We start from the raw sequence: 16828 nt of genomic DNA on the forward strand, positions 1-16828 counted from the left end.
CCAAGACTACTCTCTATCCAGCAAGGCTATCATTCAAAATAGAAAGTGGGAAAAAGAGCTTCCCAGACAAATAAAAAAAAAGACTAAGGGAATATATTAGCACCAAACCACCACTGCAAGAAATGTTAAAAGGACTGATGTAATTAGTAGAAGAAATGGGAAGAAAAATGTAACCACACTAAACAAAAATGGCAATAAAAAAGTACATATCAATAATCACCTTAAATGTAAATGGATTGAATGCTCTAATAAAAAGACACAGAATAGCTGATTGGACAAGAAAGCATGGCTCACATACATGTTGTTTACAAGAGACCTACCTCACAACAAAAGACTCACATAGGTTGAAAGTAAAAGAATGGGAAAAAATCTTCCAAGCAAATGGAAAGGAAAAAATAGCTGGGGTAGCAATACTCATATCTGATAAAGTAGATTTCAAAATAAAGGCCATAACTAGAGACAAAGAAGGCCACTACATAATATTGAAAGGATTTATCCAACAGGAAGATATAACCTTGGTAAATATATGTGCACCCAATATAGGAGCACCAAAATATTTTTAAAGTCTTCTGGAGGACTTCAAAGGAGAAATTGACAGCAATGCAATCATAGCAGGGGATTTCAACATCCCACTGACATCACTGGATAAATTCTCTAGACAAAAAATTAACAAGGAAACAGAGACTCTAAATGAAGCACTAGATCAAATGGATTCAATAGATATTTACAGAGAATTATACCTCAAGACTTCAGAATTCACATTTTTCTCAAGTGCACTTGGGACATTCTTAAAGACAGACCATATGTTAGGGCAAAAATTAAGTCTCTACAAGTTCAAGAAGATTGAAATCATATCAAGCATCTTCTCAGATTACAATGGCATGAAACTAGAAATCAATTGCAACAAGAACATGCAAAGACATTTGAACACATAGAGGCTAAATGGCATGTTACTTAACAATGAATGGGTTACTGAGAAAATTAAGGAAGAAATTAAAACTTTCCTGGAAACCAATGAAAATGAACACGAAACAACACAAAATCTATAGGACACAGTGAAAGCAGTCCCAAGAGGGAGGTTCATAGCACTACAGGCCTACATCATATGCAGCAGAATTTTTACTGATACAATGTCCAAGGCAAGAGAAACAAAGGAAAAAATGAACACATGACATTACATCAAACTAAAAAACTTCTGCACAACAACAACAAAAAACCATCAAAATGGAAAAGGAACGTACTATATAGAAGAGCATAATTGCCAACAATACATTAGATAAGGGGTTAATTTCCAAAATACATCGAGTACTCATACCACTCAATAAAGGGAAGACAAAGAACCCAATTAAAAAATGGGTAGAGGACCTCAAGAGACACCTCTCTAAACAGGACATACAAATGGCCAAGAGACATATAAAAAAATGCTCAACATCACTAAGCATCAGAGAGATGCAAATTAAAACAACAATAAGGTATCACCTCACATCTGCCACAATGGCTGCCATCAACAAATCATCAAACAACAAGTGCTGGCAAGGGTGTGGAGAAAAGGAGACTCTTGAACACTGCTGGTGGGAATGCAGACTGTGCAGCCACTATGGAAAACACTATGGTGTTACCTCAAAAAGTTAAAAATTGGCCCTGGCCAGTTTGGCTCAGCGGTTAGAGCGTCGGCCTGTGGTCTGGAGAGACCCAGGTTCGGTTCCCGCTAAGGGCACGTACTTCGGTTGCAGTTTGTCCGTGGCCCTGGTTGGTCGTGCGGGTGGCAGCCACTCGATGTGTCCCTTCACATCGATGTTTCTCTCTCTCTCTCCCTTCCTCTCTCTCCCTCTCACTCTATCTGTACAAAAAAATGGAAAAATCCTCGGGTGAGGATTAAAAAAAAAAAAAAAAAGTTAAAAATTGAACTGCCATTTGACCCAGTGATTTCACTTCTAGGAATATACAGTACCCTAGGAAGCCTGAAACATCAATCAGAAAGAATATATGTATCCCTATGTTCATAGCAGCACTATTTACAATCACTAAGATCTGAAAACAGCCCAAGTGTCCATCAGTAGATGAGTGTATAAAAAAGCCATGGTACATATACACAATGGAATACCATGCAGCTGTAATAAAGAAAGATATCTTTTGGAGAGTATTATCCTAATCAAAACAAGCCAATCAGAAAAAGACAAATATCACATGATCTCACTTATTTGTGGAATATTGTGAACAAAACAAACTGATGAACAAAATAGACCCACAGACATAGAAATAAGGTACAGTCTGACAAACCTTAGAAGAGGGGTTGGGGGGGAGAGAGGAGATAAACCACAGAACTTATATGCATGTATGTGTAACCAATGGACATAGACAACAATGCTGGGGATGGGGTGGGGGGGTTTGGGAGGAGGGTATCAATGAGTGAATAAATAGAAACATCTGCAACAAAAATAAATTAATGAAATAAATTAAAATATTTTTAAAATGTATCTGTGACACAAAATTATTTATAGATATTATTTTGATTATACATTAGTATACAACACTTGTAATACCTGACCACACAAATGATATATTTGGGTAATATATTAAGTTCTAACTCTTTCCTCATGACCATAATTCATAGCACTGTAAAGGAAGGTTAGTATCTTTTTAAATGAAATGAGGGGAATAGTTGCTTGGATCAATAATGTATGTAGAGGTATGGATAAAATATTACATAGAACATTAATCTATACAACTGATGTGATTATTACATGATATACATGTGAGAAAATACATTTTATTTTAAAGAAATAATCTATTGTGTAAATGGTTTCCCAGTGTGAAAGTCATTCACTAATAACAGACCCAGTTGAATTGTCTTTGTCTGAATTCAGGAGATGTTCATTCTGGGAGGAAGAACTGGCAAAGAAGTATTCTTACAAAAGGGTAGGTTTGCATGCCAGGAGGAGACTAACTTTTTGTGCCTTTGATACCTTGGGCAGTTAAGTGTCTTCTTATTTGCCTATTAAGATTGTTGTCCCAGATGGAGTAATAGTTGCCTTCTCCAAGACCCATCAGGACCAACATTTAATCCTGGATTTGGTGGTGGTCAGGAAATTCAGTCTTCCCCTCTCATCCTATAAAAAGGTTGCACCTGGGACCATTCTGTCATTTTCTAGAGTGAGTACCTCCCATTATGAAGAAGGTAAGAGATATGTAAATTTTCTAGAAACTGGGAGTAGGGAATATGGAGGCAGTTAGAGAGAAAGATGTCAATGGTAGATGACCTTTATAAAAGTTGGTACAGGCCCTGGAGTTGTGACATCAAAATTGAAGCTACCGAAACTACCTCAATTTGAAGCTGATAAAGTATGCATTTTTCCTTCCCATTGACAACCTCCTTCCTGCTCCTACCCCCCCCCCCCCCACCAGCACTTGTTATTTGATGATTTGTTGATGGCAGCCATTCTGGCAGGTGTGAGGTGATACCTCATAGTCTCTTTTTTTTTTTAAGTCTTTTTTTCTTTATTGATTTTAGACAGAGAGGAAGAGAGAGGGAGCAAGAGATAGGAACATTGATGAGAGAGACCATCAATTGGCTGCCTCCTGCATGCCCTGCGCTGGGGATCGGACCCAAACCCTGGGCATGTGCCCTGACCAGAAATCAAACCGGCAACCTCTTGGTGCATGGGTTGATGCTGAACCAGTGAACCACACTGGCCGGGCTCATAGTCATTTTAATTTGCATCTGTCTGATGATCAGAGATGTTGAGCACTTTTTCATGTGTCTCTTGGTCATTCGTATGTCCTCTTTAGAGAGTGTCTATTCAGGGCCCCTACCCATTTTTAATTGGATTGTTTGCCTTCCTTTTGTTAAGTTGTCTGAGTATTTCATATATTTTAAAAATTAACCCTTTATCCGATGTATCATTGGCAAATATGTTCTCCCATACAGTGGGTTCCCTTTTCATTTTGATGCTGGTTTCTTTTGCTGTGCAGAAGCTTTTTAGTTTGAAGTATTCCCATTTATTAACTTTTTTCTCTGTTTCTCTTGCCTTAGGAAATGTATCAGTGAAAATTCTGCTGTGTGTGATGTCTGAGATTTTGCTGCCTACATATTTTTTTAAGAATTTTTAAAATTTCACAAGTTTCATGTAAGTCTTTTATCCATTTTGAGTATATTCTTGTGTATGGTATAAGTTGGTGGTCTAGTTTTATTTATTTATTTTTTTGCATGTACCTGCCCAATGTCCCAACACCATTTACTGAAGAGACTGTCTTTACTCCATTGTATGCTCTTGCATCCTTTGTAAAATATTAATTGATAATAAGGGAAAGGGTTGATTTTGGGGCTCTCTTTTCTGTTCTGTTCCATTGATATACATGCCTATTCTTGTGCCAGAACCAGGCTGATTTGATTACAGTGGGTTTGTAGTATAACCTGATATCCAGTGTGTGATCCCTTCCACTTTGTTCTTCTTTTTCAAGATTGCTGTGATGGCTATTCAGGGTCTTTTTTTTTTTTTTTTTTTTTTGGTTCCATATAAACTTTTGGAGTATTTGTTCTAGATCTGTGAGATACACCATTGCTATTTTTATAAGGATTGTATTGACTTTATATATTTCTTTAGGTAGTATGGACATTTTAATGATGGTGATTCTTCCAAACCATGAGCATGGTATATGCTTCCATTTTTTTATATCTTCCTTTATATCTCTTTTTAATGTCTTGTAGGTTTCTGCGAATAGGTCTTTTACCTCCTTTGTTAAGTATTCTTAGATATCTTAAATTTTTTTGTTGCAATGGTAAATGGGATTTTTTTTAGTTTCTCTTTCTGAGTATTCATTATTGGTGTATAAAAATGCCATCAATTTCTGGATGTTAATTTTATATCCTGCTAATTTGCTGAATTCATTTATTAAACCTAGAAGTTTTGTGGTGGAGTTTTTAGGGTTTTTTATGTCTAATATAATGTCATCTGTGAATAATGACAGTTTCACTTTCCCCTTTGCAATTTAGATGTCTTTTATTTTTTCTTCTTGTTTCATCACCGGGGCTAAGAATATTTTGACAAACTGTAGTGAGGGCAGACATTCCTGTCTTTTTCCTGTTCTTAAGGGAAATGCTTTTAGTTTTTGCCCATTGAGTATGATGTTGGCTATAGGTTTGTCCTATATGTCTTTATTATGTTGAGGAATGATTCCACTATTCTCACTTTGCTGACTTCTTATCAAAAAGTGGTTCTGGATTTGGCAAATACTTTTTCAGCATATCTATTGATATGATCATATAATTTTTTCTTAAATCCTCACCCGAGGGTATTTTCTTCCCTCTTATTTCAAAGAGAGTGTGCTTGAGGGAGAGAGAGAGAGAGAAAGAGAAACGTTGATGTGAAAGAGGTACATTGACTGGTTGCCTCATACACAGCCAGGGCCAGGGACCAGACTACAACCGAGGTATATGCTCTTGATTGGAATTGAACTCATGACTCTGGTCTGCAGGCCATTGCTCTAACCACTGAGTCAAACTGTCCAGGGTTGATTACATAATTTTTCTCTTTCATTTTGTGTATATGGTATATCACAGTTATTGATTTATGAGTATAGTACCAGCCTTGTGTCACTAAGGTAAGTCCCACTTGGTCATGATGAATAATTTTTATTTTATATTTCTGGATCTAATTTGCTAATATTTTGTTGAGGATTTTTGCATCTATGCCCATCAGAAATCATGGCCTGTAATTTTCTTTCTTTGCAGTGTTTTTATCTGGTTTTGAAATTAGGATAATGCCGACCCCATAAAAAGAGCCTGAAAGTTACCCTAGCGGGTGTGCTCAGCAGTTAGACCACTGGCCTGTAGACCAAAGGTCTTGGGTTTGATTCCCAGTCAGGGACATGTACTGGGTTGGAGGTTAGATCCCTGGCCCTGGTCAGAGTCATGCAGGAAGCAAACAATCAATGTGTGTCTCTCTCATTGATTGTCTCCCTCCCTCTCTTTCTTTCTCTCTCTCCCTCCCTCCCTTCCACTGTATCTAAAAATAAATAGAAAAATATCCTTGAGTGATGATTAACAACAACAAAAAAAAGAGCTTAGAAATCTCCTTCCTCTTGAATTTTTTGGAATAGTTTGAGGAGAACAGGTGTTTGTTCTTTTTTGAATATTTGGTAAAACTCCCTTGTGAAGCCAACTGGACCAGGGCTTTTGTTTGCTGGGAGTTTGTTGATTACTCTTTCTATTTTCTTAGTTGCTACTGGTTTGTTCAGGTTTTCTGACTTTTCTCAGTTGAGTTTTGGAAGACTGCATGATTCTAAGAAATTGTCTGTTTTGCCTAGGTTGTCCAATTTGTTGGCATATAACTGCTTATAGTATTTTCTTAAAATCCTTTGTATTTCTGTGGTGTCAGTTGTTACTTCGCATCTTCTGTTTCTGGTTTTATTAATTTGAGTCCTCTTTCTTTGTTTCTTGATGAGTCTGGCTAAAGGTTGGTCAGTGTTGTTTATTTTTTTCCAATGAACCATCTCTTGGTTTCATTGATCTTTTTATTGTTTTTCTGTGGTTTTTATTTTTTTTATTTTTTTAGTATCCATGCCGTTTATTTCCACTCTGATTTTTATTATTTTCTTTCTTCTACTTACTCTGGATTTTTCCATCTTTTTCTCTTTTTAATTCTTTAAGTTGTAGGATCAGATAGTTTATTAGAAATTTTTCTGGTTTCTTGAGGTAGGCTTGTAATGCCAAAAGCTTGCTTCTTAGGACTGCTTTTGCTGTGTCCCACAGAATTTGTTTTGCGTATTCATTTTTATTAGTTTCCAGAAAGTTTTTTATTTCTTTCTTGATCTCTAGGCAACCCATTCATTGTTTAATACCATGCTATTTAGCCTGCATGCATTTGAATAGACATATTAGTGGTCTATCTTTGGGAATATCCTGTGTGTACTTGAGAAGAATGTATATTCTGCAGCTTTGGGATGAAACATTCTGTAGATATCAATTAAATGCCTCTAATCTAGTGCATCATTTTGGGTCTCTGTTTTCTTGCTAATTTTTTGTCCAGATCTATCCATTGGTGTCAGAGGGGTGTTACAGTCCCTTGCTATAATTGTAGTGCTGTTTATCTCTCCCTTCAAGTCCTATAGAAGTTTTAAAATATATTTTGGTGCTCTTATATTGAGTGTATACATGTTTACCAGACGTATATCCTCTTGTTGGAATAATTCTTTTAATATTATATAATGACCTTTTTTTGTCTCTTACTATGACCTTCACTTTTAAGTATATTTTATCAGATATGAGTATTGTTACCTTTACTTTTTGTTTTGTTTTGTTTCCATTTGCCTGGAAAAATTTTTTCCATTCCTTCACTGTCATCCTGTGTGAGTCTTTTGTTCTGAGGTGGGTCTCTTGTAGACAGCATATATATGGGTTATGTTTTCTTATCCATTCAGCTACCCTATATCTTTTAATTGAAGCATTTAAGCCATTTACATTTAAGTTTATTATTAAGTTTATTATTATTATTATTATTATTATTTTAATCCTCACCCGAGGATATTTTTTCCATTTTTTTGTACAGATAGAGTGGGAGGGAGAGAGAGGAAGGGAGAGAGAGAGAGAAACATCGACGTGAAGGGACACATCGAGTGGCTGCCACCCGCACGACCAACCAGGGCCGGGGACAAACTGCAACCGAAGTACGTGCCCTTAGCGGGAACCGAACCCGGGTCTCTCCAGACCGCAGGCCGACGCTCTAACCGCTGAGCCAAACTGGCCAGGGCTAAGTTTATTATTGATAAATACTTATTTGTTGCCATTTTTATTCTTTATGCCTGTGTTCCCCTCTCTCTCTCTCTCCCTCTTTCTTCTTTTTCTCCTCATCCTCCCCCTTCTCTTCCTCCAACTCCTCCTCCTCCTCCTCCTTCTTTTTCTTGCAGCAGTCCCTTTAGCATTTCTTACAGTGCTAGTTTGGTGGTAATAAATTTCTTTAGCCTTTTTTTTTTTTTTTTTTGCATTTGCTGCTCTAATTGGGTGTTTCTTTCTACCTTGTCTTCTAACTCACTGATTTGGTCTTCAGTTTCTTCTGATCTACTACTAAATCCTTCCTGTGTATTTTTATTTCAGTCATGTCATTCTTCATTTCCACTTGATTTTTAATCATAGCTTCTACCTCTTTTGTTTCATGCTGATGTAATTTCCACTGAGTTCTTTACCATTCTCATTGAGTTCCTTGTAATTTTCACTAAGTTGTTTGAACACCCTTATAATCATTACTTTGAATTGTTTATCTGATAAAGTGCTTGCCTCCATTTCATGTAGTTCCTTTCTGGTGATTCCTTCTTTTCTTTCATTTGCAGGATGTTTCTTTTTCTCACCATTTTATTGGTCCACTGGTCTGGGGCCAGATGGGGCAGGCTGGATCATGGGAGTAGGTCAGTGCATCCAGGGGCATCAGGTTATGGCAATTCCTGTGCACTGGATCTTTGATCTGGTCCAGTCATCTGGGGGTGCTAGTGGCTCTCTGCAGCAACTGCAGGGCCAGTGGCTCTTTGCTCCAGTGGGGCTAGTAAGATGGTGGCTCTCTGCTGTGGGGGGGAACTGTGGTGCTGGCAGCTCTCTGCTGCTGGTGGGTCCCATGGGGGTGGGGGTGGAGCCCTCTGTCACTGGCAGTCCCAGGGAGTGGCAGGCTCTTCTGCAGCTTGCAGTTCCATGTAGAGCAGTTAATTATTCAGTAGCCTGAAGAAGGAAATCATTTTTCATCTCCTTTCTAGATGGTCTTTCTTGATAATGAATACTGCAACTATTGTCAAGGCATTTTACAGAGTGTGAGAAACCAAGAACTCAAGAGAGTAGGATTGTAACTATAAAATACAAGCATTTATGACTCATTATTAACCATATCACTTGAAAAGACCCCTCAAGGTATGTCTACTGGCAATTCACTGCACTAAAAAGCTTAGAATTCAGCTGTTTTATAATTAATGAGTTTTTGAGGGTGATATTTTTATTCAGTTTAAACATTTGGGAATTTTCCAAGTTACTAATATATCTAAATTTATGCTTTATTTATAATTTACACCCTGGTCAGGTAGCTCACTTGATTAGAATGTTGTCCTGATACACCAAGTTTGTGAGTTCAGTCCCTGGTCAGGGCACATACAAGAAGCAACCAATGAATGCAGAAATAAGTAGAACAACAAATCATCTCTCTCTCTCTCTCTCTCTCTCCCCCTCTCCCTCTCTCTCTTTCCCCCTTCTTCTCTAAAATCAATCAATCAATAAATGTAATTCAACTACATTTTAGATACTAATTTCAGCTGATTTAGAATAAAGTATTGGTAATATTATTTACCCTGAAATTTTAAATAATGCTAAAGAGTCTTTTTATTTATACATTCTAACTGAAAAAGAAGCAAGATTTTGAAGAAGGGTAATTTGACATGGATATTGTGATAATTGAATTGTGGAAAACGTGAAATATTTTAACCATTCTCAGTTTTATCTTTTGCATTGGAAAATGGAAATCTAGGCAAACAAGTATATATTTAAATAAAACCTTTTCCAGTACTTTAGTGTTCTAAGTACTTCCACTTTGAATGATAATTTTTATTCAGCATAAGTACACTTAGTTCTTACTCAATGTAAAGCATGATAGTGAGGTAGAGATTAAGATGTCTTCAGAATGGCCCCTGTTTTATTAATGCAGTGTTTAAAATATCCATCCATGTGGGTATCTATTTTTCCTTTTCTTTATTCACTCATTAATATTAAATTAATTACTACCCTGTGGCCAGTACCATTTCTGGAACTAAGATATTCTCCATAAGGCTTGATAAGCTGATATCCTGGTACTAACAGGATCAACATAAGTCAATAAACATCATAAAATGTTGCAATTCTAAATAGTGGTAAGATTAGACTTTTCTGGAAGAGTAACAGAGATGGCTAGAGAGTACTCCCAAGAGGAGGCCATGTGGCTGGACTCTAGTGGAAAAGCTGAGGTCCAACAGACTAGAATGGAGTAGGAAAGGGATTCCAGGCAGAAGAGGCAAAGGCAGGAAGGTCTACAGGAACATGACAAAAAGGGTCATTATCTCTAAAGCTAGAGGGGAGATGGGAAAGTAGGCTGGTGCTGGAGTAGGCCTTGTGTGCCCTGTGAAGAATTCTGGTGTATTGAGAAGACAGTGTGGGAGCAGCAACACAGATTGCCCTGTTGGAGCATAGGGGGGTTAAGAGGTTTTGTCATAGGTAGGGTAAGCAGTGAGGAGGGTCATCAGATCTGGAGCAGTGACAATGACATCAGAGAGAAATATTTCTGAAGCAGACGCAGCAAGATTTGATTACTTTGGACATGGGTGGTGATGGAATTAGGAGAGATGGGCCCATGGCTGCTGTCTTATTCAAACCCACCAACCCTGAAAGGTCATGCTTCCAACTTACCAACCTGAGAGGAAAAGGATTAATATATCCCACTTGTCCTACTATTGTAGTTTTTGTTGAATGTCTTTTAGTATCTTTGGAAATGTCTTCTCTAGAAGTCATGTACCTGATGACAGGTTCATCATCAGGGAACTCAGGAGTTGGCCCTAACTTTCTTGACAGGCCTCACAGGGGGATAGAGGACCTTGCCTGGAGTCACTGGCAGTTTCACGTCAGGGTTGCGATCCCCAATAATCCAGTGTCTTTATTAACTTGCAACTCAGATTGGCCACCTGGTTCAATCATGGGATCTGAAAAGTCAACATGGGAAGAAATAAAGAAAAATAAGTAAGCTTCCATTTTGTTCCTCAAAAAAATTTGTTCACATCAGTCTTTAAAGAAGGCTCCTGTGTAGAATGACTCCAGGCCCCTTTTGCTTACACAATCTTTAGGTAAGTTCTAACTAGATGTCAAGGATAAAGCCTCTCTAACTATATACGGTTACCCTTCTTTCAGAGCTGACAAGTAATTGAGGGTCAGTCAGTCAATGTACATTTATTCAAAACTCTGGTCTGTGCCCTCTGATCATTTCTTCATCCTATTATAATCAACAGGGGCCCTTGTGGTTAAAACATCTTTCCTTCCATTAAACTTCTTCATGAAAATATGTTCCTTGTTATTTTATCCAACTGGAAAGGCTAATAAGTTAAGCTTGACATGAATTGGAATGAGATTCATCCAGTTATCACTTAGGGCTAGTTAAGTATATATGGAGTATTAGTCTCCCCAGGCACAAAATGAGTTTTCAGAGATACGTTTCATTCCTCGCCTAAGGTAGGGGACTTGTTTGCTTCCTTCTGGAAATCTCTGCAACAAGATACAGCCTTGTTTATGTCATTGCCTGAAATGCGCCAGCTCTTGAAATGCTATGACATACAGATGTACAAGGTAGAAAGACATTTGCTTAGTTGCTGGTTTGTACCTTTCCAGAAGTTGACCCAAATGCTGGGATAGAACCAGAGCCCTTTTCTTCAGTGTCCTTGGACTTCAGGCCTCTGACGAGTAAACAGTGGGGTTAATGGATCACAAGCTGTGCTCTTTCCCTAAAACTTGGCTTTTCTTTTTTACTTCAGTGAGCATCTGAGTTACCTCATGTAGAGAAAAAGCCAATACATATAGTAACATATGGTTTCAGTGACCAGGGAACTAAAAAATGGGTCAAAATTCTTTCTCTGGTAATTTCAACAAAAGAAGTCATTTTTAAATGAGTAATTGGAATAATTGCTTTGAAATATATATAACTGCCAGGGGGGGTTGGTTTGTTTTTAAACTCTGTCTTGAGAGTGATTATTATTATGTGAGGGTCAGTTATATCTTCACTAAAGTTTCTGTGGTAAAAATGTGTTGTTGTTGTTGTTTATTCTTCACCTGAAGATATTTATTCTACTTATTATTAAATAGAGTGTAAGGGAGGGAGAGAGAGAGACAGAGAAAAACATTGATGTTATAGAGCCACCTAGACTGGTTGCCTCCTGCATGACCTGACCAGGGCCAGGGACGAACCGCAACTGAAGTACATGCCCTTGACTGAAATCAAACCTGTGACTCATTGGTCCACAGGTCGACACTCTAACTATTGAGCCAAAATGGCCAGGGTGGTTGTTGTTTTTTTAAGTTACTCATGAACCTTTACATTTTAAAAATTTTTCACTCAAGTTTATGTTTTGATTGATTTTTAGAGAGAGTGGGAGAGAGAGAGAGAGAGAGACAGAAAAACATTGATGTGAGAGAAAAACATCTATTGGTAGCCTCCCCATGTGCCCTGACTAGGGATCAAACCGATAACCTGAATATGTGCCCTGACTGGGAATCAAACCCATGACCTTTTGGTGCATGAGATGATGCTGCAATCAACTGAGCTACCTGGCCAGTGTTACTTTTTATGTTTTTATAAAACAATCTTATGTTTCTAAGTTTTAAACACAAAGGATGAAAACCAGGTCTTGAGTTCAACCATTAAAATATTTTGGACTTTGGACACAGCAAGAAGCAGCCATCTGCAAGCCAAGAAGAGAGATTTCAACAGACTCTTACTAACAGACTTCCAGCCTCCAGAACTCTTCTGAACTCAAGGTTGTTTGCTTCTTCAAAGCCTGCAACAGAAAAAAAAGCAGGTATCTATAGTTTCCAATCTCTGAGCTCAGCAAATGCAAAAAAAAATGTGCCAGGAATAAACTTCCTTAAAAAGTAAGATACACTGAAGCTTTTATAACTATCAAAAAGTTTTCACTACTCATAGTTAACAAGTCTAAGGACTGAACCCACACACACATGGACAACAGCAATCAAATCCCAAATTCAACAGGAGATCCCACATGACCCACACAAGGGTCTATCCTAGAGCACCCATCTCGGAAGATAAAGAAGACTACTCTATCGAGTCCCACAAGAAGGCCACCACACCAAGACCAGGAGCCATAGCAGTCTTATCTGATATACACCAACCTGCCCACATGGCCCAACACACCTTACCTGACCATGAGCTACCAGACTAATAAAATGGTAAGACAAAGAAACAACCCCTAAATGAGAGAAAAGGAGGAATCACCAGAAAAGGAACTACATGAAATGGAGGCAAGCAATATGTCAGATAAAGAATTCAAAGCAATGATTTTAAGAGTGCTCAAACAACTTAGAACTACAAGAAACTTAATGAGAATTATAAAGAGCTACACCAGCATAAAAAAGAGGTAAAACTAGAAAGAAAAATAAAGTGAAAATGAAGAATGACATAGCTGATAAAAAAATAAAAAAAAAAATACCTTTGAAGGATTCAGTAGTATATTAGAAGAAGCTGAAGACCAAATCAGTGAGTTAAAAAACAAGGTAGAAAGAAACACCCAATTAGAACAGCAAATGCAAAAAAAAAAAAAAAAAAAAATTTTATAAACAGGAGGAGAGTTTAAGGGAGCTTTGGGAAAACACAAAATGTAACCACACTTATATCACAGAGGTACCAGAAGGAGAAGAATCAAGAAAGGAATAGAGAACCAGTTTGAAGAACTATTAACAAAAAACTTTCCCAACCTGGTGAAAGAAAAAGTCACAGAAGTCCAGGAAACACACTAAGTCACAACCAAGATGTACCCCAAAAGACCCACACCGAGACAAATCATAATTAAAATGGCAAGTGTTAAAGCCAATAAAAGAATCTTAAAGGCAGCAAGAAAGAGACAGAAAGTTACCTACAAGGGAGTTCCCATTAGATAGTCAGCTGATTTTTCAATAGAAACACTACAGGCCAGAAGGGAGAGGAATGAAGTATAAAAAGTAATTAAAAGCAAAAATCTGAATCCATGACTATTATATCTAGCAAAGCTATAATTCAAAATTGAAGGTGAAATAAAGAGCTTCATGGACAAAAAAGCTGAAGGAATTTACTACAACCAAACCAGCACTTCAAGAAATGGTAAAGGGACTGTTGCAAGAAGAAAAATAAATAGCGAGAGAAGGACACAGGCATAAAGAATAAAAATGGCAACAAATAAGTACCTATCAATAATAACTTTAAATGTAAATGGCTTAAATGTTCCAGTTAAAACACATAGGGTAGCTGAGTGGATAAGAAAACATTACCCATATATATGCTATATACAAGAGACCCACCTCAGAACAAAAGACTCACACAGGATGACAGGGAAGGGATGGGAAAATTTTTTCCAGCAAATGGAAACAAACAAAAAAGCTCAGTGTTCTGTTGTAATACTCATGTCTAGCAAGTGAACAGCAAAACGAGGGTCATAATAAGAGGCAAAGAAGATCACTAAATAATATTAAAATGATCAATCCAACAAGAGGATCTAACTCTAGTAAACATATATGTAGCAAATATAGGAGCATATAAATATTAAAAAACTTCTGAGGACTTCAAGGGAGAGATCAACAGCAATACAATCATAGCAGGGTAATTTAACACCCATTTGACACTACTGGATAAATCTTCTAGATAAAAATTAATAAGGAAACAGAGACCCTAAACAATGCACTAGATAAGCTGGATTTAATTGACATTTACAGAACATTTTACCCCAAAGCTGCAGAATATGCACTCTTCTCAAGTGCACATGGGTCATTCTCAAAGATAGACCACATGTTAGAACACAAACTAAGTCTACAACTTTAAGAATATTGATGTCATATCAAACATCTCCTCGGATCACAATGGTGTGAAACTAGAAATCAATTACATTAAAAACACTCAAAAGCATTCAAACATAGGGAGGTTAAATAGCATGTTATTAAACAATGTATGGTCACCAATAAGATCAAGAAAGAAATAAAAACTTCCTGGAATTAATGAAAATGAACACACAACCACACAAAATCTATAGGACAAGGCAAAAGCAATCCTGAGAGGGAATTTTATAGCAATACAGGCCTACCTCAAGAGACAAAAAAAATTTTCTAATAAACTCTCTAACCCTACCACTTAAATATTTGGAAAGAGAACAAAAAGAAAAACCCAGAGTTAGTAGAAGGAAGGAAATATTAAAGATCAGAGCAGAAGTAAATGACATAAAGACTAAAAAACAACAACAACAAAAAAAAAAAAGATCAATAAAACCAAGAGTTTGTTCTTCAGAAAGATAAACAAGATTGACCAACGTTTAGCCAGACTCACCAAGAAACAAAGAGAGAGGACCAAAATTAATGAAATCAGAAACAAAAGAAGTGAAATAACAACCAACACCATAGAAATACAAAGGATTGTAAGAAAATACTGTGAACAATTATATGCCAACAAATTGGGATACCAAGGTGAAATGGACAACTTCCTAGAATCATGCAGTCTTCCAAAACTCAACTGGGAAGAGTAGAAAATCTCAACTGACCAATAACAACTAAGGAAATAAAAGCAGTAATTAATAAACTCCCACCAAACAAAAGCCCTGGTCCAGAGGGATTCACAGGGAAGTTTTACGAAACATTTGAAGAACTAACACTTGTTTTCCTCAATCTATTCCATAAAAATTATAGAAGAAGGATGATTTCCAAGCTCCTTTTATGACATGAGCATAATACTAATACCAAAACCAGATAAAGACACTCTAAAAAAAAAGAAAGAAAATTACAGACCAATATTTTTACTGAACATAGATGCAAAAATCCTCAACAAAATTTTAGCAAATAGAATCCAGCAATATATTTTTAAAAATTATACACCACAACCAAGTGGAATTTATCCCAGGGATACAAGGTTGATATAATATTCACAATCAATAAATGTGAACAGCACATAAACAAAATGAAAGATAAAAATCATATGATCATATCAATAGATGCCTAAAAAGCATATGACAAAATCCAGCACCATTTTTAATAAAAATTCTCAACAAAATGGGAACAGAAGGCTCATACTTCAGCCTAATTAAGGCCCTATATGACAAACATACATCCAACATCATATTCAATGGGCGAAAACTAAAAGAATTTCCCTTAAGAACAGGAACAAGACAGGCTCCTTCTTGCCACTCTTATTTAACATAATACTGGAAGTCTTAGCCACAGCAATCAGACAAGAGGAAAAAATAAAAGGTATCCAAATTTGAAAGGAGGAAGTGAAACTGTCATTATTTGCAGATAACATAATATTGTACATAGAAAACCCTAAAGATTCCATCAAAAATCTACTTGACTTAATAAATGAATTTGGCAAAGTAGCAGGATGCAAAATCAATATCCAGATTGTTGGCATTTTTATACACCAATAATGAACACACAGAAAAAAAAACTTAAAACAAAATCCCATTTATCATTGAAACCAAAAAAAATTAACATACCTGGGAATAAACTTAACCAAAGAAGTAAAGGACTTGTTCACATAAAACTACAGGACATTGAAAAAAATAATAGAGGAAAATATAAAAAAGTGGAAGCACATACCTAGTTCATGGATTGGAAGAATTAACATCATTAAAGTGTCCATACCACCCAAAACAATCTACAGATTTAATGCAATCCCCATTAAAATACCAATGACATATTTCACAGAACTAGAACAAATACTCCAAAAGCTTATATGGAACCAAAAAAGTCCCCGAATAGCCACAGCAATCTTGAAAAAGACGAACAAAGTAGGAGGGATCAAAATACTAAATATCAGGTTATACTACTAAGTCACTGTAATCAAAACAGCCTGATACTGGCATAAGAACAGGCATATAGATCAATGGAACAAAACCAAGAACCCAGAAACGAACCCAAGACGTTATGCTCTACTATTATTTGCAAAGGTGGAAGAGAATACAATGGAGTAAAAACAGTCTCTTTAATAAGTGGTGTTGGGAAAATCGGACAGCTACATGCAAAAAGAGAAAGAAAGAAACTAGACCACCAACTTATACCATACACAAGAATAAACTCAAAATGGATAAAAGACTT

The 16828-nt window shown here is 36.7% G+C and overlaps 1 protein-coding gene across 1 annotated transcript in view; it reads left to right on the forward strand.

Moving 5' to 3' along the window:
* Positions 1 to 2799: 2799 nt before the first annotated feature.
* The window catches only part of RFX8 (regulatory factor X8), a 34156-nt gene continuing 20127 nt past the window's right edge, over positions 2800 to 16828 (forward strand). Inside the window, 3 exon segments of the mRNA XM_036262460.1 lie at positions 2800 to 2919; positions 8740 to 8793; positions 11222 to 11335. Of these exon segments, the coding sequence (XP_036118353.1) occupies positions 2800 to 2919; positions 8740 to 8793; positions 11222 to 11335 (288 nt within the window).

This window comes from Molossus molossus, unplaced genomic scaffold (assembly GCF_014108415.1).
Source record: "Molossus molossus isolate mMolMol1 unplaced genomic scaffold, mMolMol1.p scaffold_m16_p_15, whole genome shotgun sequence".
NCBI classification, from domain to species: Eukaryota; Metazoa; Chordata; class Mammalia; order Chiroptera; family Molossidae; genus Molossus; species Molossus molossus.